Source organism: Thamnophis elegans, chromosome 1, assembly GCF_009769535.1.
Source record: "Thamnophis elegans isolate rThaEle1 chromosome 1, rThaEle1.pri, whole genome shotgun sequence".
Lineage (NCBI taxonomy): Eukaryota > Metazoa > Chordata > Lepidosauria > Squamata > Colubridae > Thamnophis > Thamnophis elegans.
Window position 1 is genome coordinate 67,843,769 of NC_045541.1, and position 26,497 is coordinate 67,870,265.

At 40.1% G+C, this 26,497-nt stretch overlaps 2 protein-coding genes across 6 annotated transcripts in view; both read right to left on the reverse strand.

Annotated features, from left to right (window-relative positions):
- Positions 1–3,747: 3,747 nt before the first annotated feature.
- On the reverse strand, positions 3,748–6,025 carry APLNR (apelin receptor). Its single transcript, XM_032237739.1, has one exon. The coding sequence runs from the start codon at positions 5,791–5,793 to the stop codon at positions 4,675–4,677; it is 1,119 nt and encodes a 372-aa protein (XP_032093630.1). The 5' UTR covers positions 5,794–6,025; the 3' UTR covers positions 3,748–4,674.
- Positions 6,026–17,386: 11,361 nt separating this feature from the next.
- TNKS1BP1 (tankyrase 1 binding protein 1) overlaps positions 17,387–26,497 on the reverse strand; it is a 33,135-nt gene continuing 24,024 nt past the window's right edge. For 4 of the 5 annotated variants that reach the window (XM_032218940.1, XM_032218931.1, XM_032218961.1 and 1 more), the window contains 6 exons: positions 25,533–25,917; positions 24,824–24,965; positions 23,482–23,615; positions 23,036–23,187; positions 20,227–20,305; positions 17,387–17,828 (listed from right to left, as the gene is read on the reverse strand). In XM_032218940.1, the coding sequence (XP_032074831.1) occupies positions 20,245–20,305; positions 23,036–23,187; positions 23,482–23,615; positions 24,824–24,965; positions 25,533–25,917 (874 nt within the window). In that variant the 3' untranslated portion in view covers positions 17,387–17,828; positions 20,227–20,244. The remainder of the gene's footprint in view (positions 17,829–20,226; positions 20,306–23,035; positions 23,188–23,481; positions 23,616–24,823; positions 24,966–25,532; positions 25,918–26,497) is intronic. The other variant, XM_032218947.1, reaches the window with a different exon arrangement.

Below are 26,497 nucleotides of genomic sequence, written 5' to 3' on the forward strand. Positions count from 1 at the left end.
ATGGTGACCATGGCGTGGTGGGCATGGCAGGGGAAAGATACTATACTGATCAGCTGAGACTCGGGAGGCAGAGAATAGATGGGGGCAGGGCCAGTCAGAGATGGTATTTACTGATTCTCCTAACTACTCAAAATTTCTGCTACTGGTTCTCCAGAACTAGTCAGAATCTGCTGAATACCACCTCTGCTGCATAGGTAGATTTTCCTGAGTTGCTCCTTTCCTGGTCTTATAACTCTGAGTTAACTTCCAAGAAGGTCTTTACTTTCACCACAAGTCCCACCCTCAATCATCTTAAAGATACCTCCTGGTCTCTGAATTTACTTTTCCTCCATGCTTCCGCAGTTATGACCAACCTCAATCCATTTCATTGCCTCCACAATACTAACCCCACCATAATCCAATGCTGCCATAAATTTGGGGTCAAACCCAACCAGATTATTTTGAAAATGAGATTAATGTGTTTGAGAAGCAAAAAAAAAATTTGAGAGTATGCTTCTATATTGCCCAGCTACAACCTTCAATGTACATGCTTTAATTGCAGCAAGAAAAGCAACCTTAAGAAAAATAAAGAGAAATGATTGGAAACAAAATAAACTTTCATAACCTCTAGACTTTATTCCTACTCAGTGTTGAGATGTGCTATCAAACCCTGTGGCCTGAATCTTTCCCAGTCTGGCTACACCTGCCTCCCGTACTGTAAATCTGGCTAAGCAGGCAGGAGACCATGCAGAGTTAGATGAATTTGTTTGTGAAAACACTAACAGAGTAGAGCAGGAATAGCTAACTTTGGACCTTTTACAATCTGTGGACTTCAACTCCCAGAATTCCTGACCCAGTATGGCTATTTCAGGTATTCTGGGAGTTGAAGTTCACAGGTCATGAAGGGGCCATAATTGCCCACCTCTGGAGTAGAGGATGTTTGCAGTCAACTTCACACACCTATCTATGTGTAATGGATGAATAGCAGGACACACATTGATAACCCTCCTCTTAGAAAAATGATAAACCTACCCCATTGCCAAACCAAAAAAATTCAACAATATTACACCAGTGTGCTTATTCTTATGGTTGTAAGCATTAGTGTCTCTTTGGGGGAAAAAATTCAAATCCATTTCTTCAAGAAAGAAAGAAATCTTCTGGAGTATTACAAAAAGGAGTTTGCATTATGACATAGTACAATATTTGTCATTTCATCTTTGACATTATAAAATTTCCTCTGTGCTTAATGATTCTTTTGGCTTCCCCATTTCCTAATCCATTCAGCCCATATGTATATATCTTTTCTGGGTATTTTCCTTATCTCATTATCCTTGATAAGATGCACAATTCAAATTTTCAGTATTAGCATATTTTCAGGATAGTTCACCTATAAAAAAATACCACTAAACATATTTTGTGCATTCACTGTATACAATTCCAATCAATCACAGAGGTTTCTTTTTTCACCTACCAAGGAATATTTATTTCAGCTAAGGACAAACATAGTTCTAACAGCTGGATTTTATATTTTTCAAATGGGGGAAGATAAACATCATTGTTTATTAGCTTCTTCTCAGCCACCCATGGAAGAATTTCAGGTACAACCTGAAAGCTGAACAGCAATGTATCTAATTTGAACATCTGCAATGTATCTCCCCTGTTTTAGCTCAGAAATAATCATGTGTACCTCTGCCTTGAACCTTAACTACATTTTTCTTCTTCATCCTCTTTATTTCCCTTTTTTCATTTTGATAAAACATTTTGGGAAATTCCAAAGCTTGCATGTTGGTTTCTAACTTTGGGGCACTAATGTGGAATCAGAATGGTTCCCTGAGTTATGTTCATGACAGGTCAATGGGCATCATAAATAGACAGGGCCTTATGAACCTGGGACATTTCTGGTATTATAACCAGTGTTGTAGAAGTGCTGACAACCCCCTCCATCTCCTTCTTCCCCTCCCAAGACTATTTCATACATGCATAATAATGTATGTCAGTTTTTCTTCTGCCTCACAGAATAGACAGGAAAGGAAGGAAAACATTCAAACCGTAATATTTTCAATAAAAACTCTTGAGGTACACGTTCATTGAGGTTTTATTTAATTCTCCAGTTAAACGCTCCATATTTCTTTTGTCCATCTTCAGATGTTAGGTGAGAGATTGTAGCTCAGTAGCAGAAGATACGTTTTGCATACAAGAGGTCCCAGTTTGAGCCTACAACATCTCCAACTAGGGCTGAAAAGAGTCACAGCTGTAATCTTTCACGGTTGCCACCACTCAAAAAGTGCAATATTGTCCTAGATGGATCCACATTCTGAATCAGTATCAGTCAATTTCCTGGGATTCACCCCAGCTGTTCTGCTCCCATCACAATTGAAAATGAAGCCCATGTATATTAATCAAAAGAATAAAAACACTACCCAGCTTTTTGTTTTGCATCATCCATATTCATACCTGTACATAAAAGAGGAGTTCAAAGACAATTATCTGACAACTCACCTCCTTCAGTGAGGACACTATACTCTCTGTTCCTACTCTGGTACTTTTAGGCCCTGTCAATAGCCATTCAGCATACTGTATAAGGAATCTCAAAATCTATCATTTTATATTATGCTGAAAGCTAAAAAAATACGGTAAGATAACCCACCCAAGGTCATTCTATATATTCAACAGAATCAAGAAGGGATTTGGGGGTTTTTTTTTGGTTGGGCTATATCACTTCTGGTTGTAGTTGCTTGCATTTAAAATCTACTATATGCCTACAAAGCTAACATGACAGGGAAAATATTTTTCTGAAATGTGATTTTCTAAATTTGGACAGGCAGTGTTTACTCTCAAGGGTATATTTAAAATTTAAACTTTCTATTTTTACCCTAAAATGGAACAGTCCAGGGCAAACTTATCTCTTCATTCTTTTACATGTATGTGTCACAGTGATGAGTAATAACATGCCCAGCCATGTTTAAGTGATAAGAATGTTTTGTTTTATCCTTTATAAAGAAAACTGGTAAATACATTATAAACATTTTAAATGTATAATTCTATCCCAGCAATTCAGATTCAGAATAAACTGTAGAATCTTTAAAAAAAACTATATATGGAATAATAATAGGATAATATGAACACTTGAATATCTTAATTGCTTATTTTTTAATTCAGAAAGAATATTTTAATGTTCAAAACCACTTTTCAATTTGAAGCACTTCCTTGCAAATTTAATTGCAACAAAACATTTTACAGTAAAAAAGATTTGATTTTTTTAAAAAAAATCATTGTTTATATAAATGTACAACTTCTTGTCCAGTTTTACATTGCCCCTTAGTTATTAATAATAAAGGATGCACCTTTAAAAGCTTTATATAAAAATTCTTAATCAGCAGATCAATTCAATGAAATCTTTAAGAGACTCAAAGCATTTTTCTGCATGACTTAAAACTTTATTCAGTACTTTTATGGCATAGAATTCAAAACTTAGAAAGAAAATGTTTTTATCAATGCAAGCATGATACTATTTCCCAATCTCTGTTAAGATTGTGTATTAAGCAGCAAGAATTTTACATTTTATTCTGGGAGAAGGGAGGGAGGGAGGGAGGGAGGGAGGGAGGGAGGGAGGGAGGGAGGGAGGGAGGAAAGAAAGACAGAAGGAAGGAAGGAAGGAAGGAAGGAAAGAAAGAATGAAAGAAAAAAGAAAGAAAGAAAAAAGAAAGAAAGAGAGAGAGAGAGAGAGAAAGAAAGAAAGAAAGAAAGAAAGAAAGAAAGAAAGAAAGAAAGAAAGAAAGAAAGAAAAGGGAGGGAGATTTTGCTGATGAACCATTCATGTATTTAAAAAAAAATAGTTTTCAATTGAGAGCCTTTACTTGACAGGACAGGCATGGAGCAAAGAACAAACTACAATTGCTATCTGTTTGAAGAAGCTGCCTTCATACATAGAAAGAAATAGGTTTGCAGACTGAAGTTTTCTGTCCATGGTGCCAGTTCTCTGTTGTGGTGAATATTAAAACTCGAAATTTCAGGGGCTGCAATAATTTCTTCCAATAGAAGAAGGGAAATCAAGGAATTAGAAGTTGCCAAGAAACCATGCTTCAAAGTGGCATGATAAGGAAAAGTAAGAAAATCTGGGGTGTAGGGTCGAAGCATAACAGGAGCTGGCTTGAAACATCAAAGCATGAATATAGACAGACTGGATATGCAGCAACCTCCCAAGTGCATTCCCTTAAAAATGAACCCCCTGATTTCATGCAACTTGTGCACAGTTCTATTGTTTCATTGAACATTTCAAAAACCTATTGCGAGTTTTCAGAACATTTCAAAGCTCAGGTCTGCAGATAACCAGCCCAAGCCTCTATGAGTCCATTTAAAAGTCCATGTAAATTTCATTAAAAGAACCACCAGCTGTGTATGCAGGATTGTGTTTTAGAACAGAAGGAAATGCCTTTTTTCCCCTTTCCTAGCATCATCCCTGTATAACATAGAAATTGCTACAGCGGATAACCAAGCAGAACACAGAAGGAAGGGATGAATATTATGTCAGTTAAAACAGACTTACCAATTTAAAAAAATTAAAAATGCAACTTTAAGAATAGAAACAGAATCCCATGGTAGAATGATGCAAGGGAAAAGAATTGAAAGGAGAAGGGGTGAGGAGAGACTCATTGTATGCAAAGTTTCTCAGGGCTTCTGGGTATTATTCCATTTTTACTCATGAAGCAAAGTCTCTTGACTGTCAGGACAGTGTTTCTCCTGCCCTGTTTCCATGTTCTTCCCTAGATGGTTCTGGCTATGACCAGACGAATAGCTGGCTGACTTTTCTCCAGCAGCTCCAGGCAAATGCCCTGACGTGCAGCAGAGGACAGCCGTACAAGCTTGTCGGAAGCGGGGATCAAAGAAGGCATAGAGAAAAGGATTGAGGCAGCTGTTGACATAGGCCAAGCAGCTGCAGTACGGGTGGAGATTGCTCAGAAAGGCATGGAAGCTGCAGGACAAGGGCATCACCTCCCAGTCCATTAGCATGTAGATGGTTTTCACCAAGTGGAAGGGGAGCCAGCAGATTGCAAAAGTGGTCACAAGGACAATGATAATGGTTAGCAGGCGCTTCCGTTTCCTCAACCCTTCACTGCGCTCCTTTCGGAAGTGACCTGCAATCGTACGGGCAATGAAGAAGTAGCAAATCAGCATGATGGCGAAGGGGATTACAAATCCCATCAGGGTAGAGGACAAGCCAAGCCCTGCTTCCCAGGCTGCCTCAGTCTTGTTGGTTGCCACACTTGAATAATCCATGAAACATGTCACTTTGTCACTCCCAAGGAATACTCCAGTCCTCCGGAAAATCATGGCTGGCAAGGCCAAGAGAGCCGCCATAGTCCAGAGCACAATGGTCATTAGAAGTCCACTAGCTTTGGACCTCAGCTTGGCATTGGCTATGGGGCGAACGATAGCCAAGTAGCGGTCAAAGCTGAGCCCTGTGAGGCAGAAGACACTGGCGTACATATTGACAAAGACCAGATAGCTGCTGAGCTTGCAGGCAAAAGAGCCAAAAGACCAATGGTAGTCCAGGACCACATAGGTGGCCCATAGTGGCAAAGTGACCACAAAAGTCAGGTCAGCTATTGCCAGGTTTGCAATGAATGTATCTGCTGAGCGTCGCTTTTCTTGTCCTCCTCGGAAAATGGTCCACAGCACCAAACCGTTGCCAGTGGTGCCCAGGAAAAAAACAAGCAAATAGATTGAAGGAATTAGGATTTTGGAAGAACTCCAGTCATCGTAGTCACATTCATAGCTGCTGGAGTTATTGTCAGTATCGTTGCCAAATTCCATTTCTGCTGGAAGAAGAAGTTCTCCCTCTTTTTTTGTTTTTTGCTCTTTGGTTTCCAGATCACTCAGCAGGATAAATCTTGGCAGAGTTCTTGTGTAGAAGGAAGACCCAAAAAAAAAAAAAATGTTGCCAGGTCTCTCAGCTCATGTGTGTCTTTCTGTTGCCTCCTTCCTTTCAAAGCTTTAGACAGATCTGGCCAGTGCCTCTCACAGTCTGGGTCATCTCTCTCACACACCCACTCATTCCTACTGTAGTAGTAGCTTCCTTTTGAGTTGTCTTAAAACCTTTGTATCCCAGCCCCCTTCCCCTCCCCCCAGTCCTCCCCTTGCTTTCACTCAACATCCTTATGTGAATTGGATGAATTGACCCCTGTGGTGCTGGGCAGCTCCATCTGCCATTTGGATCCTCCCCTTCACAAACACTCTCTACATGTGCTCTCAACCTAAGCTTCTCAGAGCAAGGAAAGGAATGTGGCTTAAGACAACCAGAGATGCTGGGTGGGTGGCATGGAGCGATAATCCAAATAGCAGGGTTCCCAGATGCCCTGCTAACCCGATCAACCCTTTGCCTAAAGACTCGGTTTCCCAATTATCAGTTCTTCTCAGTTTCAGCTGCAAAGTGATCTAAGTGCTTTTTTTTTCCCCTTCAAAACTAAGCATCCTTGACTTTAGGACATTCTGTGATCACATTAGGATAGCACATTAAGAAAAGTCTGTCAATGCAAAGGAATGGTGTGTTCATACATATATGTAAATAAGCTTTTACTAAGGAAGTTGAAAATTATTCTGCTTGGCTCCCTGAAAGGCTTTGAAAACTAAGGTGGTGGGGGCAGAGCTGGGAAGAATGAGAGACTCCCAGCAAACATCTCAGAGAGAAGCATATGAGTGGGGGGAAAAGTGTGTATGTAGGGAGGTACTTAAGTCATGCTTTGGTCTGCAGAGATCATTGGTGGTGAATAGTTCAAACTTTAGACACACGGGGCATTTCTAGAAGATCCACGTATTTGAAAAATATTTCTTGAGTTTTAAATATTTGATAAATAATTTATAACGATAATGATACAATGTATGTATACTAAAACACAGGTAGTCCTCGACTTACAACCAGAAATTATGTCACTAAGTGAGAAATTTGTTACGTGAGTTATGTCCCCTTTTATGACTTTTCTTCCCTTATTTGTTAGGTGAATCACTGCAGTTGTTAAATTAGTAACACGGTTGTTAAGTGGATTTGGCTTCCCCATTGACTCTGCTTATCAGAAGATTGCAAAAGTTGCTACATGACTGCAGGATATTTCAACCGTCATAAATATGGACCAGTTGTTAAGCATCCAAATGTAAATCACATGACCCATGGGGATACTGCAATGGTCATAAAAGGGGAAAATGGTCATAAATCACTTTTTTCAGTACCATTGTAACTCTGAATGATCACTAAATGAACTGTTGTAAGTTGAGGACTACTTGTAGATATTTTTTTTCTAAAAGGAGCAAACCTGAATTAAAGTCTATCAACTTAAAAAAAGAGAGAGAGAGAGAGAGAGATTATTAGCAATTCATTGTAACTGATCTAAACCTCTGCATTGCATCTAAAATGCTCAAATTTCAGTTTATTCCCAGTCCCAAAAGAAATGTCTTTGGGCAGTTCCCACAGAAAACACACAGCCTTTATATGAAGCACATAATAATAAGAGTAAAGTAGTTTACAAATTAAATAAGAAAAGCTTTTCAGCTATACAACGTGTAATAAGACTGCATATTCACTAATGAAAAATTGAGGCTGTCTTTATATGTTAATTTACTACTTGCGGTTTTAGGATACGATGTTTAGACAATTAAATCTGACATGGCCAAAACATCAGACACAGAAACAGTATGAAAGAACAACTTGGAACCAGGCAACATCTGATATTCTAGTCTCTCCTGGACAGGACCAGAGCATATTTGCTATCTGTCCGTAGAAGATATCTCCAGCTCCTTTGAAGTACCTGTAGTGATGGAACTGCTAGCCACCTATCTTGCCTTTTGATGGGTTTTATCTGCCTTCCCAGGAAATATCTGGCCTGCTGGATTAGAAAATGGCTTCGTGCTGACCATAGCACCACTCTTACAAGCCATTTAGGGCTTTGGTGTTCAATCTTCCCTTTGTGCTTTACTGATCAGCCTGATAATTTCCATCAGCTGTCCTGGTCATCCTCCATGTGCCTTTGTTTATAACACAAGGAGTTCTGTGTTGCACTATCATCAGAATAACAAAGCAACTAGCAAGTAATTCAGGCCTGTCCCAACTCTTTGAAATGTCAGAATTCTCCCTTGGTTAAAACTAGGAAAAACAAAACATTCCAGAACAACTTCAAAATCCCTGTGACTTGCATCCTTCAGAGGCCCCAAAAATGACCTTTATAACTCCCTCATTTAATCTATGCAACTTCCCTGTAAGGCAGATTAGGCTAAAATTAAATGACAGGCACAGTCACCCAGTGAATGAAGGGGGATTTGAACCCAGACCTTTCAAATCCAGTTAAACCCTACTCTTCTCACTGGAATTAGTTTACAAATTAAAGTAAGTATGTATGGTTTAAACCAGGTCACAATTTGCTCAAATCATACAAATATCTATTGTTAAGTAGTAAATAGCAGTTTAAATCCTTGGAGAACATATGTTCAATCAAAATTCTCAGTGGGACCAACCAAAATGTCATGTTAATCAGCAAGCTTTTTAATTTTCTAAGAGTCCTTGTCAGAATAAACAGAATGCAAAATGCTGGCCTGGAAAAAACTGGAATAGTGTAGAAGCCATAAAAACCTACTTAGGTCACCATCTTCAGATGGAGTCCAGGAAAAGGTGACAAGTTCATTGAGTTATGCTTTCCTGCCAGATGCTATGTGGGTTTCAGGTTACCAGCAGTGATGCTTGAACAAAGATACACAGTAGGTGATTTGATCACCCGTGTTGGAAAAAAAAATCTAAAACTTACCTAGATCTGTCTCAGGTCTTAAATGAAACATATAAACTGGGTTTAGACTGTTGTACAAGGTCTGGATTTCTTAACCGTAGCTTGAACCAGTCAGATTGGCTGGCTTGTTCACACATTGCACTAAACCATAAACAATGTTACAAATGGTGACTGGATTTGTCCAACCCTCTAAGGCTAAAACCAAACAGCCTAAATTGGCTTTAGAACAATATGTGAACCCGGTCAAGCTTTAAGTAACAGCCTTTTTTATTCAGCGTCACTGAACAGAAGCTGGAAAAAGCTTCTGCAGCTGCATTAATGAAGTATAGAGAGATTATATGCTTGTCTTTTGAGGTTCAAAGCACATCTTCCAAATACTTTTTCAAGAGTGCCTAGCTGTACTGTCACATTTTGGATGAATGATCTCAAATAACTATAATTTAACATTTTGATGCTGCTTTAGAATATTCAGAATATTCCACCCTTTATTTCAGTAGTCCATAACAACCATATAATGTAAATCAGTGAGCAAAATATTGAATACACAAATAGTTTTTTATAAAGCAGCCTAGTTGTCAAGAATAGGACAACACAGGCAATGACAAATCTTCAGGTTTTGGTATGCCCTGCCCCAAAGCATTTGGTATATCGCCCTGGTAGACACAGCTAAATAAATGGAATCCAGCTTTCATTTCCTCCACCGAAGAAAAACTCCCCCATATAATTCAATTTGTAATATAGCCCCCAACAGGTGAAAATGAGATCATATCTTTATTGCTGCACAAAGGGTTAGTAGGTTGATATAGTCAACTACTGCGGGGACAACTCAGTGGCTAAGCTTACCTATCAGAAAGTTCGGCAGTTTAAATCCCTAGTGCCACATAACAGAATGAGCTCCTGTTATTTGTCCCAGCTTCTGCCAACCTAGCAGTTCAAAAACAGGTAAAAATACAAGTAGAAAAATAGGAACCACTTTTGGTGGGAAGGTAACAGTGTTCCATGCACCTTCAGCATTTAGTCATGAGACGTCTTCGGACAGTGGTGGTTCTTCGGCTTTAAAACGGAGATGAGCACTGCCCCCTAGAGTCAGGAATGACTAGCACATATGTGCAAGGGGAATCTTTACCTTTACCTTATAGTCAACTACTAGATGATTTCTAATTTGTTGCTAGATTCAGAATAGCAAAGAAGAATATTTTCCTTGATTGAGCAAACAATAGTTCATCTTCATCTCATCTTTCTTTTATCCCTACCAAATAAGGGGACTGTTCACAAAGAAAAGAAAGAAAGCAAACACCAGCAAAGAAGATTTGCCTATCAATATACAAGTAGAAGGCCTGGATGGTATCACACGCTCCCATCTTCCCTTCCCTTCCCGTAATGAAATAAGAATATGTGCTGATACTGAGGAACTTACTCAAAGAAATCATCAGGGTCTACTTTAACTAGCCAAGCTATATTGATTTGATTTGCAGTTTTGTATTGATATTCCACCAAGAATCTTTGTCACATCTAAAGATTTAACTTATTTTAACAAAGGAATTTCTTATTAAAATCTTCTCGATCTTCAAGGTACCATGATTATTATGTAATTACTCTTTAACACAAGGCTGGTTAAATTCTGTAATTTTAGACTTTGGGAAGAACTAAAGCACTTTTCTTTCCTAATTTTCCTAGAGGTATGCTGAAGTTCTTGGTAGACTTTAGCCAGGTTAGAATATGTTAGCCTGACAAGGTCAGCCCATTATATTTATTTCTGGGCAATCCTTGAAAAAAAGGAGGTCCATCCCATAAATTCCATATTCTCTATTAGCAGCACCCACTAATTGTTGTTAAGCTATAGATCCCAAGATCCTTCAAACAATGGTCATATGGTCCAAGGTTTGAGTCTGTATTATGGAAAAAGCCTATGAAAAATAGGCTATGTTCATATGATTAAGCGTATAAACCAGAAAGCTTGATTAATACAGTAAGCATGCTTAACACCATTTTGAGACATGCATGTGACTTTTAAACTAAGCCTAGTAGCTTTGGGAACCAAAGATTTATTGATTCAAGAATAAGCACGTTACTTCTCAGTCAACCTTGGTGAGTGTGAGTCCTAGTTCTGATGTATAAACTGCGAGAAAGCAAGGCCGAAGTATTAAATGTGTGCAGTAATTTTATGTCTTGCATAAAAATTGCATCAAGATTGCATAAATTGCAACTCCTACTAGATGAAAAGGATACAGGGGAGGACACCTGAAAGCTCCATCAAGCCTTAATAGTCAGAATAGACTTGTTTTTAGCAAGAATTGGTACCCCAGCTGCTGTTTGTGTTGCTACAACTCCTTCAGTAGTGGAAAGTTATATCAATCCTTTAAAACTCATAAATGAGAATAGCCGTTCATTATTTTTCATATGGGGTATTTTTGTTTTTAAGATTAAAAAGGTAAAGAAAAGGCAAGGAAAAGAAGCATTGCTGATTTGAGCCAAGTAGTTTAATGGGATAAACTACTTGATGCCTTTACTGAAGAAAAGCAGTGCTGCAAATTAAGAAGACCCCAGAGATCTTTATTTATTTATTTATTTGTTAGTTTGTTTAGGCCAAAGTCATTCTTCCCTGTTCATGGAACAGCATAAAGAAGGGAAAGGCTTCTATATGAAAAGATTTGCTAGTCAGCTGAAAGTTGGTCAACATTTTTTTCACTTGGTCCATCACCTTTCTATTTCTGTCACTTTAAACTCTGTGCTGCAAATGTGCGATGTAAGAAAAAAAAAATTAACAAGAGATGGGAGTGGGGAAAGGAAATAGGATGGAGACAGGAAGGCAAGCCAGGAAAAGAAAAAAAATGGGTCTTGAGCCCAGGACATAGCAAGCAAAATATTTATAGTCTGTCTCACTGTAACAATAAAGGGATATGAATAGCAGAGAATCCCACTCTGGATGAGGATTGGCTTAGGACAGTTTTTAAAGTTTTTTTAAATGCCTGTGTCTTCATTTAAGATCTCAGTAAATTGTGATAGTTAAGACATTACATGACAAACAAGCCATAATCCAGCCATATTATTGTTTGCAGGAAGAAAAGGAAAAATATATCTCTTAGCCATCTTGCAGTGTTCATAATATGAACCCTTGCCATTGCCATGGTGGTAGAGATAACAGGAATTTAATTAAGTGCCTTTCCTCCGATTTTGTGTCAGCAATCATGGGACTCAAGATGGGCTTGATTCTGTCTCTTCACTATCCTAGTTGAACACCTTAATTACAGGTAATCCTCGATTTACAACCACAATTGAGCCCAAAATTTATGTTGTTGAGACATAAGTTGTTAAGTGAGTTTTGCCTCATTCTTACCACATTTCTTAAGTGAATCACTACAGTTGTTAAATTAGTAACACGGTTGTTAAGTGAACCTGGCTTCCCCATTGACTCTGCTTGTCAGGTGGTTGCAAAAGATGATCACATGACCCCAAGACACTGCAACCGTCATAAATATGAACCAGCTGTCAAGCATCCAAATGTAAATCATGCGCTCATTGGAATGCTGCGAGTCATAAATGTGAAAGACGGTCGTTAAGTCATTTTTTTCAGTGCCATTGTAACTTTGAACGGTCACACAATGAACTGTTGTAAGTTGAGGTCTACCTGTATTACATGACACACTAAATAGCAGGTCAACTTCATGTTAACCTATTTTACTGGGAGAACCCAGCCAATACAGTCTGTAAAACCATGACTGCCTAAGTAACTATAAGATCACCAGGCATTGGCTTTTTCCAAATGATATGGATGGCATCAACTTAAAGCTAACAGATGAATGTTCAGTATCTACCTTTGATGATGGCAGAACACTGGATGTTTTGCATTGCATATCAGAAGTGAAAAATGGATTAAACTTTTGAAATCGTCAACGGGGCACTTAACCCAACCTCATCTTCTTTCTGAGCAGCCTCTAAACCAGTGTTTCTCAACCTTGGTGACTTTACGTTCTGTGGATTTCAACTCCCAGAATTCCCCAGCCAGTGCTGGCTGGGGGATTCTGAGAGTTGAAGTCCACAGGACTTAAAGTCGCCAAGGTTAAGAAACACTGCTCTAAATATTGGCCTTTTTCAGCTTTTAATATTATGTGGCATATACCAAGACCAGCAGTTTTTATGTCAACAGCAAACCTGCATGTAATAATCCTTAATGGTTTATGAGAGTGATACTGCTACAATTCTTCACAACTATTACAGAATAAAGGAACACGCTATTTGAGCAACATGGAAATGGATTGCTGGTGTAAATTTAATTAAATTGACCCAAGAGTCACTTTCTGGCAAGCAGATCAAAAATACTGTATGTTTTAATAGTTGATGGTTTTGCATACAGTGCACACAGGCAATTTTTTCAGTGAAATTCTGCTAGTACAAAAGAATTATTCCAAAATTCATGGACAGTTAATGTATTATTAGTACTGTCAAAAACCTGCACCAGCTTGTGGAAAGAGCTCAAAAATCATTATCAACAGGAAAAGAGCTTGGCAACTTTCTCAAAATAATGCCTTCATATCCTTTTGAACACTACATAATATATGCAGTGTGTAAACCATTCCGGTGGAGCAGTGGTGGGATTCAAAAATTTTTACTACCAGTTCTGTGGCCATGGTTTGATGGGCGTGGCGTGGTTTGGCTTGGTAGGAGAGGCTTGGTGGGCATGGCAGGGGAAGGATACGGTAAAATCTCCATTCCCTCCTGATCAGCTGGGACTCGGGAAGAGAGAATAGATGGTGGCAGGGCCACTCAGAGGTAGTATTTACCAGTTCTCTGAACTACTCAAAATTTCCACTATCGGGTCTCCAGAACTGGTCAGAACCTGCTGAATGCCACCTCTGCAGTGGAGTTTCTGGAGCTTTTTCATTTATTTATGATAGCATTCTTAGTATAAATTGAATACTGTGTGTAAGGTTATGTGAATGTGTGCATAAATGGTATTATTTCACATGAAACTGCTTTAATACTAATTTGCATGTAAAAGTTATGTAGAAAAGATGCCCCTAGATGGACTAGTGTTTTCCTCTGATGAGAACAGAAATTCACTGACCCTGATGCCTAACAATATTATGCCTCCATATGGTCATATCTGTCATACATCTGTGATGCTGTTTCTCATATTTCATCTGGAAATCCCTGCAGATTCCAGCATGAACCCTGCAGGAAATTCTGTAGAGCAAAGGCACAAGTCTGAAAGCAAAAACCGTTAACTAGAACGCCGAAGTCTATACAGCATTTTTCAGAAAATGCCCCCTGGAAGGAAGAAAATAATACTGGTAGGACTTCAATGGCATTCAAAAAGCTAGTGCAACAATTATAACTCTTGTGAGATTTATTAAATTATGAGTTGAAGTGTTCAAATGGAGAAAATATTCTTTAGATAGGGAAATTGAGGCTTTGTGGGTAAGTACAACTGGTAACTATTAATATTGGTTATTGTGATAGGTGGAAATACAAGCTCAGATCATTATTGCAAATTTAAATTTGGCATAATTGCTTGGGATTTCCAGGAGCTTTACATTGAAAAATAAAGATGTAGATTCTGAAATGATTCCATATAAGAGACTACCATTCCCATCTGCCTGGACCACTCTTGTTTGGTAGGTACTGCAATTTATCACCTGGAAGCTACAGGTTCCCTGCTAACGTGTTAACAACACTTCAACTTAATTCCATTTTTAATAAGGTTGTTTTGGTGTCTGGCACAAGATGTTAAGAGAATACGTTAGCAAGTATTTTCTATTTAAACCCAGAAATTTGGGCTGTTGCCTTAGCCTTTTTTCTTTTCGAGTGGACCTTCTTTTGCTCTCACCACTAATTCGTCTGTTTGCATTCCCTAAATGCAGAGCAAGACTTATTTGCTATTAGTTTAGCAAGTACAGCAGTGGCCTCTGCTGGTTGAAATAACAGTTGCAGGTAAAACCCACCACTTAGAAATAGCATACCAAAGCAAGCAATAAGATGGATGCTGCAATATGGAACTCCACCCCACCTTCATTTAAAAATAAGGGCAAAATAGAAACAAAAGTTATCTCTCAACTATATTTCTTTTTCCTAAGTTGAACAGATGAAAAACGTTGATATACAGGAACCAAAGTTCAGTATTCTTCATTGCAGTCATCAAGCTGGTCAATTCCGAGTCAGATGTACACAGATATCATTTTAAAAACCATACATAAGAACTCAATTGGCATCCTTGCATAAGGTAGGTAGGATCAACAAAGCATGCCCTATTTCCAACAGTACTAATATTCCCAAGTTTAGGAGCTCACAAACACTAAATGTAAATGTTCCCCTCGCACATATGTGCTAGTCGTTCCCGACTCTAGGGGGCAGTGTCAATCTCCGTTTCAAAGCTGAAGAGCCAGTGCTGTCCGAAGACATCCCCAGGGTCATGTGGCCAGCATGACTAAATGCCGAAGGTGCACGGAACACTGTTACCTTCCAACCAAAGGTGGTTCCTATTTTTCTACTTGCATTTTACCTGCTTTTAAACTGCTAGGTTGGCAGAAGCTGGGGCAAGTAATGGGAGCTCACTCCGTTACACAGCATTAGGAATTTGAACTGCCGAACTGCCAACCTTTCTGATCAACAAACTCAGTGTCTTAGCCACTGAGCCACTGCGTTCCACCACACAAACACTATTTAGGGGGAAAAACAAAATTTCATAAAATGTACAAATACATTTCAAAGTCGCCTAGCATGCTTACACCAAGGATCTGGTCTCTTGTGTAATGTAATATATTGAGTCCCTGTTTATATCATGATTATGGATTTATAAAAATCCAGGAAGCACACAGGAAAGTCAGTGTTAAAAGACAGTGTTCACAAATGCACATTTTAAAAAATGTGTCTATTACATGTACTTACCAGCAATTCCTTGGCTGATTCAGCCACATGAGTTGTTCCTCACACCAGGCTACTCTTGAATCAACCACATATTGTTTATTTGTGCATCTATCCATGCATCCATCATCAGTGCTGGTTGTTTATTTAAAGCATCAAACACCTGTTCATTAAGTACTTTATTGAATAAATATTATGAATCAACGATCAGGTGCTCCATCCAAATAAAACTCAGCAAAGCTCTTCTTCGAAAAGTGGAATCCACAAGGCCAAGCTCTTTTGCAAACCTCAGCGCTGAGAAGAGTTACGCAAAGATAATGGAATTTGCAAAAAAGAAAACAACTTGCAATGTGACGTACCCCAGGGTCAGGTCATAACCAACCAGTCAGCCACACCTCCTTCCAGTATGCTCAAATCTATCTAGCCGAGTTCCTTCGATGTTAGGCTTTTTAATTTACTAAACTTTTTAGACTTCTGTAAACCCTTGGGTTTTGGGAAGACTGCTTAAATGTCCCTCCAGTGAAAGATCTTTTGGCTACCCAAGATTCTTGGAGAACGAGTTTGTTTAGCAATGAAGTGCCCCCCTTCAGTGCATCTGCATCCACTAGGCTTCCAGCCAGCACCCAAATTATTCCTCCAATCTTATTTGCAGCAAACTAGAACACACAAAGATCTTGTAGCAAACATAGATCTCAGAGTTTTATTCGAGGTGCCTTTGACCTATCAAGTTTTTTTTTTCTTCCCTAGCTGTATGAGTGGCTTTTAAATCGTAGGTGTGCATAAATGAGGATGTTGCCCGAGATAGTGTACACCATTAGTGTGGTGACTGTACCTTTGGGTCGAAATGTGCATATATGGGAGAGGGATTGGGTATGTGGATGTGTATGCACACTGACATCAGCTGACAGTGCAGGTGTTGGTGCCCCCAGGCTTCAAGAAGTGTCTTTTCCCAAGAACAGGAAACAAGTATGCAATTTGATTGAGAGTGTAACAGTTCTTTTGATGTACTTCTACATCAGTGGTGGGTTTCAAAATATTTTAGAACCTCTTCTGTAGGTGTGGCCTGCTTTGTGGGAGTGGCTTGCCAGCCATGTGACTGGGTGGGAGTAGCTTGCCGGCCATGTGACTGGGTGGGAGTGGCCAACTTAGCAACCAAAATGTTGGCTCAGAAACTCTGGCACTCGAAGCACGCAAGTCTTAAAGCTGTTAAGTTACAAGACCCTTGCACCCCAACCCTTTAGAAAAAAACCCCAGGGGTGTTCAAACTTGACAGCTTTAAGACTTGTGAACTTCAATTCCCAGAATTCCTCCTCTCGCTCTTCATCTTGATGACGTACGGATGGGTGGGGAGGGAGCTGGAACTGGTTCTAAATGGCACTGTAGATTTGTGGAACCTCTTCTATAGAAGAGGTTAGAACTGGCAGGAACCCACCCCTGTTCTACATCCTTCAAATACCTGCAAGAGGTACGTCAATCTCCTCCCAGATCAAATATTCACTATAGTGAAAACTCTTTCAGTAACTCAAAAGACATTTCTCCTAAGCTCCCAACAACCAAAACAGCCTGCCCTGTGTTTTAAGATTTATTTATTTATTCTTATTCTATCTACGCACGCACGCGCGCACACACACAGCATACCATTTCATCCACAAAAGGAAAACACCCTCCACCAGCATTTTGCTATAGCCTGCCCAGCTCTAGACTATGTTGCCAAGTAACAAGGTTGGCTCTGGAGACAGATCAGAGGATTACATTTAAGCAAATACGACAGCAGGACCTTCATAGCCATAAAACCTTTATTTGTTTCAAGTGACTGAAGGGGAAACAATCCTTTCCTCTTTGTCTGAAATGCAATATATGGCAGCAGAGAGAGCGAAAGCCTCACTTTCTTGTCTTGCCTCCCTATCTTAGTGTGAAAGAAAAGAGGCTAGTGCCAAGCATTTTGATTAAAAAAAAAATGATTTCATAAAATTATATGGAACATGAGAAAGGGGGAAAGAAAAAAAAAAGGGAAATATAATGGCAAAGAGAATTGACTGCCATATGCATGAGTGAGTGAATGAGATACAAAGTGCATAAATGTGCTTCATCCTCCCTCTTCCCACAAATCCCTTCCCTCCCCCAAATCCCTCCAAGATGTTAGATGGGAACTCCGTCTCTAACCCATAAAATGCTGACCAGAACATCTGCTCTTAAGGCCCCAGAAGTAGGACAGCACATCTGCAACAATAAAAAATGACAAGGATTACAAAAATTGGCAGGGTTGTCTGCTGAAGCACTCCATCCCACCCACACAAATTATGACAAATCATTGACTCCAGCTCATGGACAAATCATTCCTATCACCCATTTCCTCCCACTTATGATTGCAGGACTCTAACTTTGTTGCTTGTATCCTTACAATTTATATTGATATTGTTTCCTGATTGCTTATTTGTACCCTATGTCTATCATTAAGTGCTGTACCTTCTGATTCTTGATGAATGTATCTTGTCTCTTTATATACACTGAGAGCAAAGGTACCAAAGAGAAATTCCTTGTGTGCCCAATAACACTTAGCCAATACAGAACTAATTATTTTATTTCTTTCTTTCTCTCCCCCCCTTCTCTACCTACCTACCTACCTACCTACCTACCTACCTACCTACCTACCTACCTACCTACCTGTATGTTTAGCCTCCCATGTAAACCAGCACACTCTCTGGAACAAGTTAATTGTAGCATGGTGACTTTTTAAAACTCTTTTCAGTTGTGCATCATGTCAGATCCCATGGAGTACATTTGGGACTACACAAAGGATTCTGCAACAAAATCATTTAAATCAAGGGCTATTGAGAGAGACCTCCTCCTGCCGATTACCTCTCTCAGACCAATTAGATCGCACAGGTTGGGTCTCCTCTGGATTCCATCTGCCAGCCAATGTCGGCTGGCGACTCCCCGGGGGAGAGCCTTCTCTGTTGCAGCTCCGGCCCTCTGGAACGAGCTCCCTGTTGAGATCCGAACCCTTACTACCCTCCCGGCCTTCCGCAAAGCCACCAAGTCCTGGCTGTTCCAGCAGGCTGGGGGGAGCTGAGAAGCATCTACCTCCATAGAAATTGTGAATGTTGGTTTTGTTTTTAACATGTTGTCTTTGTTTTGTTCCCCCCTTTCCCTTGTCTTTTGTGAGCCGCCCGGAGTCCTCCGGGAGTGGGCGGCATACAAGACAAACAAACAAACAAACAAACAAACAAACAAATAAATAAATAAATATTGACTTTTTCAGACTGTTACCCAAAAAACCACCTCAAAATATTTTAGCACAAGACCGTGCTAACTGAAATTACTGCCATCTTGTGAGCTCCTGGCATTCTCATTCAAGATTCAGATAAAATTTGGCAATATTTTATTCCTATTATTGCTACTGTTACTACTAGTACTATTAAATGGGTGCTTTGGCAGGAACTGACTTAACTGGAAAACCCACTAGCATGACAATTCAGTCAAAAGTGAGTCAATCAAAGAAGGGCAAGTAAAATACAGGATGATTTATCAGGCCACTCTGCACTGGAAGACGTTATTCATGCATTTCCATGGTAGAGAATGATAATGTAATAGCTGCATAAACCAGCAGAATGCTGATTCTTGCAGAACTATTTTTCCAAGCACGTCTCCTTTGGGTCACATCGTATGATGAGCGCCAGGATTGTTTTTTACCGAGGCTATTCACAAAGCAAAATCGCAAAGAGGATCTGCAAATGTCACTATGGCTCAATTCTGCCAAGATATGGATACCGATATCTGGCTGCTGGTAAAAGAAAAGCGGAGGCCTGACTGCTGAGATCCCAACAAGCAAGAACAAAAATATAATGAAACCCAAGGCTAATATACCTATTTAGGATGCAGGAGTGCCATCCTAGGTACAGCTGCAATGATATGTAAAATAATTTACTAGTGCAGTCTTCTCCCATTCAAGCAATTCTAAGAAAAGAACTTGTCCTCTAGTAATTCTGGACTTCCATCAGAACAAAATGTTGAAATATATGAGAAGCCCAATCTCACAGCACTGTTTTATTAAAAGCCAAAGGAGAATACAGACAGTGCAAACTTTTGCCCAGAAAGTTATCTCTGATGAGCCCAGGGGCAGCAAAAAAAATAATAAAAAAAATAACCCAATTCACATTGCTACGTTACGTCAGAGGATGCAAATATTCCCTCAGCATCAATTCATTAAAAAAGCAAACTGCAATCTCAATTATGGAATGTTAATAACACCTTCTTGATGCTGCAAATGTATCTCAAGTCAGAATGAGATGAAGCACATGGAAGAGATAATTGAGGATTTATGAATAATAGCAATTCAGAAATCTAACAGATACTCTTATGGTTCATCCAAACATGTCAGCCATGAAGAATGTTGGAGTTTAAGTGCCTGATCTTCCTTAGGGACAGCAATTCCAGGTCTTAGAGCAGCCATAAGCATTTTGCTGTGGGAACTCTGGACAAGCTGCCAAATTCCACAAACGTTATTTGCAGCTGCAGAACCAAAATGCCCAAGTGTGCAGTATGATTCCACTGCAAAGCTGCAGAATCGAATGCCTTCTTGGGAAGACAGATTCATATCTCCTTCCGAGATACTTGCCTGAAGGTTGGTTGGATTTCAACTTTTCTTCTTTTTCAGCTTCAGAACCTGCAGCCAGTTGGGTGAGGAAGTTTCAGATCTGAAAATCAGAAAACGTTTAAAAAATAAGAACAGAAAAAAAATAAGGGCCACCATGTGAATGCAATGTTGAATTATATTATAAAAATGTAGAACCCATCCAAGAATGAAGAACTTGATTTACAATTCATGGACAGCAACTAAAAAGATAATTTTAACTTTGGTGGAAAGATTCTAGGCCCATGGTAGCGAAGCTACGGCATGTCTGATGGAAACGGCACGCAGAGCCATTCCGCATGGGATGCGCAGCCTCGCTGGCTCCTCTTCCACGTTCCTGTGCACACAGATGCGCCGGCCAGCTGGCCTTCATGTGCATGGAAGTGCTGAAATCCAGAAGAGCAGCATCTGTTGCATGCGTACACAATGGCCAGCTGTTAGTTGGGTGCCTGCTCGCACCGGAAATTTGGGTGCTGGCACATGCATGCACGATGGAACGCTGCTTTTTTGGGTTCCAGCACTCCCACGTGTGAAGCTGCATGTTCCTTGCCTCACAGGATGGGTTTGCATGCCATTTCCGGCACTCGGTAATGAAAAAGGTTAGCCATCACTGTTCTAGGCCATCCTGGATAGAGGATGCAACCTAATTAAAAGTTTTCTTAGGCTTTGTGCCTAAGGTGGGACTGGAAGTCACCATCTCCACATTTCTGGCCTAATGGCTTAACCCCTACACCAAACTGGCTCTCCCATTTGCTTTAGTTATATGTTATCTTAAATTATAATTTTTGGTATATTCCAGTTTATTTCATTTTGCTCTCTCCACTGTTCTTTGTTTTTTATTCTTCTTACTTGGTTATTATATTTTTCTCTTCTGTTATTGATGGAAAATAAAAAAATTAACAGAAAACTAATAAGTGTGGTTCTGTGGTATACAATATGAAAAATGATCTTATGGTTTGGAAGCAAGCTTGAGCATGTGTAGATTTTTCTTTTCACGCAACACAAATGCACAAATGGACCCTTCACTCCACCCTATCTCTCCTCTCTTCAGAAAATAGTTTTCAAATATTGATCTAGTAACTAAGAAGTACCTCTAGAAAGAACATTCAGTACGTCAACTATGCAGACATTCCAGTGCAGGCCGAACAAAAATATGGTAACATTTATATATATTTCTTTTCCACCCTTGTTTACTAAATCATACTGAAGGGACTTATAATAAAGCCCAGTATAATAATACAAACCATAAACAGAAATCAATAAAATAAATCAAAGCAACAACTTAATGAAAAACTTGACTTGTGAACGCTCTCTAAAGCAATCTACTTTCTGAAAGGCAGACAATGAAGAAACCAAACATGGCCTCTGAGGCCTAGTGTCCTCTGCACATTTATTTTTTGTGCCTTCAATCAGTGTTGACTCCTGGCAACTGCCTGGACAAATCCTTGAAGTTTTCTTGGCAGAGTTTTCGGAAGTGGTTTGCCATTGCCTCCCTCCTAGAGCTGAAGAGAATGACTGACCAAGGTCACAGAGCTGGCTCTGTGCCCAAGACAGGCCTAGAACTTACCATCTCCTGGTTTCTAAACTAGTATCTTAACCACTACACCAAACTGGCTCTGCACATTAGCAGCCCACCAACCATTTCTCAAGAACAGGAACAAACCAAATCAACCTCAATCCAGCCCCAGCTCTCCATAAAGGCAAACACTGCTTGTCTTGTCTTTCTCTGCATCAAAAGGATGTGGAATATAGAACAGCTCTCTTCTCACCTGCCTCTCTTGCCCCGTGCATGAGAAGCAGGGCAAGGGAAAGAGAAGGAGGCAGAGAAGAATGGATCCTCTGCTCTCCGTGTTGTGATCACAGTATGGGATTACTCTGTGAGGTTGGAGAACCGTCAGTGAAAGCACAAGCCTCTTCTGCTAATAACCCAGATAAAAGGAAATGTTCCTCCCTATTTCCCTCTGGGCTTTCTTTTTTTGTTGCCGAGGCAGCAAAGGAATTGGCAGTGCTCTTTAAGCTGGCAGCTTTCTGCCAGCACCCATACTGGATAGTGGCAGTTAGTGAGAAATGCTCCTAGGCAGGAAGACACAGTCTATCTTCTCTGTGCTCCCCGACAACCAAAGAATACTGAGAGGACCTCTGTGGTAAAAGAGAAAGTCTGAGAAAGTTCAGGTAGAGAATGTTGTTCTAAAAGTGCATCTAATGTTCCATTCAGTTTCAGCACTTTCATCACAAACTATCACAGAATTTTTTGTCCAAGAACAAGCAATTGCAGAATTTATGCAGATTTAAAAAGAAGAAACCTACATGAAGCTACTGGATATAACTACCCATCTATGCCACACACTCTAATATGGAAGGGCAACCTTTTTCCCCCCCTCATGTGAAGGTCATGTTCCCTTAAGAAAAAGCCCTATAATGGGCAGGACCAAAATCTAAATCAGCACACACAAGCATACACGAAATACACTTATTCAATTAAACATTAATAAACTTGAACATGCTCAAATGGGACTATCTGAGCTTCAGACAGCTTTTGAACACTTGAAACTAAGCAATAATAGGTACACAGTGCATTTGGATTGGACAATTGTTTCAAACGAGGAATACTCTAACTCAGCATTCCAGGGATTTCATTACAGTTCAAGCAGCTCAATCACCCCTTTTCCCACCTGACATTTGGAAAGGTTGAGGCTAGCTGTCCTAGAATACTGAAGGCAAATTTATTTCTGTAGCCTCCAGGATTCCTTTACCTGCAATTCTCCAGCCCCTCCTCCTGTACAACCATACGTACCCTGAGGATTTATCTGGCTTAGGTGGCAGCACCAGAGGCTTCCCACTAGTGCTGCCAATCTTGCATGATTTAGAACGCTGTACAGGAGCCTCCTTTACTTCACCTTGTGGTTCCCCTTCCTCAGTGGAGCGGTTTCTCCCTCGCAATTTAGCCTATGATCAAGAGCAAAAGAGTTACAAGCAGGCCCCAGCAAAGCTCCTAAACTTTGTTAACAAGCTTTCCCATACTTCTTCTCCCAGTTCTTCATTATTATCCTCTTACTTTCATTACACCATAACAGATTTAGGAGATCAGATGCTTGGATCCCTTTTATACCTTAATCTCCTAATCCCGCAAGCAAAATTGATATCAATTTGGAATGATCTTAAAAATCCAGTTTCTAGAAATCTATCTGACAATGTATTCTAATTTCTTCTGTTTTGTCCTCACTTCCCTTTACACCTTACCTTCAAAGCTGAAGGACTGAGGCCTGGGAAGAGGGCTACCTTTACCCCCTTGGACAATGGAGAGCTTCGTGACTTCTTGCTCTTTGACTCCTCATGGACTTCTTCATCAGAGACTGTAGAAACTAACTGGGGCTCTGGGGAAGGGTGAAGAGAGAAATATCCATAAAAATTAATGCACAATGAAGCATACTCCCTAAAACCAAAACAATGCCAGACAACTTGGTAAAATTTTGGAGCCTATAATAAAGGTTCAAAGCACATCTGAAACCATGATTACTTAAAAAATGTATCCCTTTGCCTCCAATTCTCCTCTATTTTTAGATTGCTTTATTTTTTTTTTATTTTTAGACTATTCTAGATCATTAGAGAAGAGACATGTCTGCATGGACTCCTTCAAATATCAAGTACAAGGATGGCATTAGAAAAGAACAGATTTCAGAACTTCAGTAAATTATTAATAATGAACTATGATTGATAAGTTGTAACAGGACAAAGCGTAGGTAGTGCCTTCCTTTGGAAACAGATAGGTCCATAACTAACAGTTAACTACCATATTTTTCGGAGTATAAGACGCATCAAGATTTTGTAGAGGCAAATTTTTAAAAAAAGGTTTTGCAAACTGCAGACCTCCCAAAAACGGGCCTGTTTTGTGTCAAAAAAAAAAAAGGACATGCATAGCCTTTAGGAGGGTTGTAGTGTGCTCCTGGGGGCTGGGGGGGGGAATGGACAAAAAACAGCCAATTTTTTGCTCATTTGTTCCCTCCCCAGCCCCCAGGAGCACTCTGGAAGCCTCCTAAAGGCTATACATGGCCATTTTTGCAAAGGCCAAAAATGCTGTATTCAGTGTATAAGATTTTGACCCTCCTTTTTGAGGGAAAAAAGTGTGTCTTATGCTCAGAAAAAAGTGCATCTTATACTCCGAAAAATATGGTAATAGTTAACTAATGGTATGTGAGAACATTCTTGGGAGACAGGAGGAAGAGCTGCACACTTGGCAAAGGTCATATAACAAGTAGTCAAGTCCACAGAAGGAATGGGGTTGTGGGAAACACCTCAGAAAGGATCTCTCTAGTTTCTTAAACTGTAAAAGCAAGGGGGAGGGGGGCAAAGAGATGTACTTTCAGACTTGCACGATTATGTTAATGAAACCTTTAAATAAAGATAGGGCCAGTATTCCTTGATGTGTTTCTTTTCTGGATTATCTCACAAAACTGACATTAACATACGCAACAGCTTCAAAAGAACACGTTGCACACAAATGACAGAATGAAGCAAAACATATAGACACAACACAAAACACTGATAACAAAAATCAGTAATTCATCCCCTAATGGAATGTTACCTGTAGAATCTTTGAACATCCAGCTGTTCCTGTCATTCTCTAACGCAGTACCTCCTGCTCGAGTGATTGGGGCTCGATGACCCCGCTTACGGCCCAAATTTGCACGGTCTCGATGTGCACTATTATCAAGAATCTCCGTATCCTGAAAGCATACAGAAGTCAAAACATGATGTATTCATAAGATGGTGTTATTTGGGATTTAATTACTAAATTACTGGTACTACCATAACTCCCACATTGCTCCACCAATGTTATCATAGAGCAGTGTTGGTGGACCTTTTCGGCACCAAGTGCTGAAACAGGACCGCAGGTGTGCATGGGAGCACTGGAAACCAGAAGAGCTGTTCCCCAGTGTGCATATGCATGCCAGGAAGCTGAGATTCTGGTTTCCTGCATGCGCAAGTGTGCCAGTCACCTGGTCTTGTTTTCTGGTGCGCATACGTGCATAAAAATCAGCTGGCCAGCACACATCGGAAACCAGAAGCTCAGCTTCCCGACACATGCATGTGTGCCAGGGAGCTGCTCTTCGGTTTCCAGCGCTCCCGTGCACACAAAGACTAGCTCCCACACACGCGAAGAGCAATGGGCGACGGCTGGCGTGACCGGAGAGATGGCTCTGTATGCCACTTCCAGCACATGTGCCATAGGTTCACCATCACAACCATAGAGCCTTTTTATTTTATAAGTAGCCACCTCTGGTAATACTTGCCTCCAAGAAAGTGAATTTTTTTCTTGTTACTGCTTCAGCTCCTTCCGAAGCACAATCATCCTGGGAAATAGATTGTGTGGCTTGACTTTCACTTTGCCTTTCTGGTGGCTGGCTCCCATTTCCACTATCCAGCTGGCTGATGTCACCATCCGTGTCAGATAAAACCTCTCCTACATCCTCCAATGGGAATGGAGATGGCCTGATCTTTTCAGCTGCTGACACCATCTCACTGGGCAAGTTATTCAGCTTCCTCTCTTCTTCCGAATGGCAGCTATGGAAGGAGGCAGGCCTCTTCTGCTGAACCTCTGGTCTGTTGGCACACCTGGACACCATTCCTTCCAGCAGGCAGCTGGGACTGGACAGGCGCTGACTATGGCATTTTCTGCTTCAGTTTGAGATGACGAGACAAAATAGAATGCTTAACAAGGTTTCATTTTAATAGTTTGCTCTACTTGCTTCTCTGCCATCAATGTACCCCAAGTTCAATTGCTCTCTTTTTTAAAAAAATGTTTTCTGACTGTAAGAGAGTAATGAAAATGTATTTATGACGAAGCTGCATAGTCAAAGGGAGAAGAAGGACTTTCCAGATATAATAAAGAGATATATTGAAGTGGACAAGAGAGGATTCAAACATATACTTATCAATAAAAAAGCAGTATAACGATATTGAATACGAATCATTACCAAAATTGTGAATCTTTTATGAGGCTGTACCACTTCAAAAATACAGGTAAGATTCAAAAAAATCCAAGACTACACAGAAAGCAGAAGAAAAGAAAAATGTATATTTGGAGGGGAGGAGCTGACGTCGCAATGACACGACGTCCGATCTTGGAGCTCAAAGATTGCAGTTGATACTTTTGCCGCTGGATGGTCCTTTTGGACCTAAACCATCCCGAAGAGACGGTGACAGGGAAGAGTACGTCCTGCTGATCTCAGGGACACCGCAAAGTCCCTGATTGATC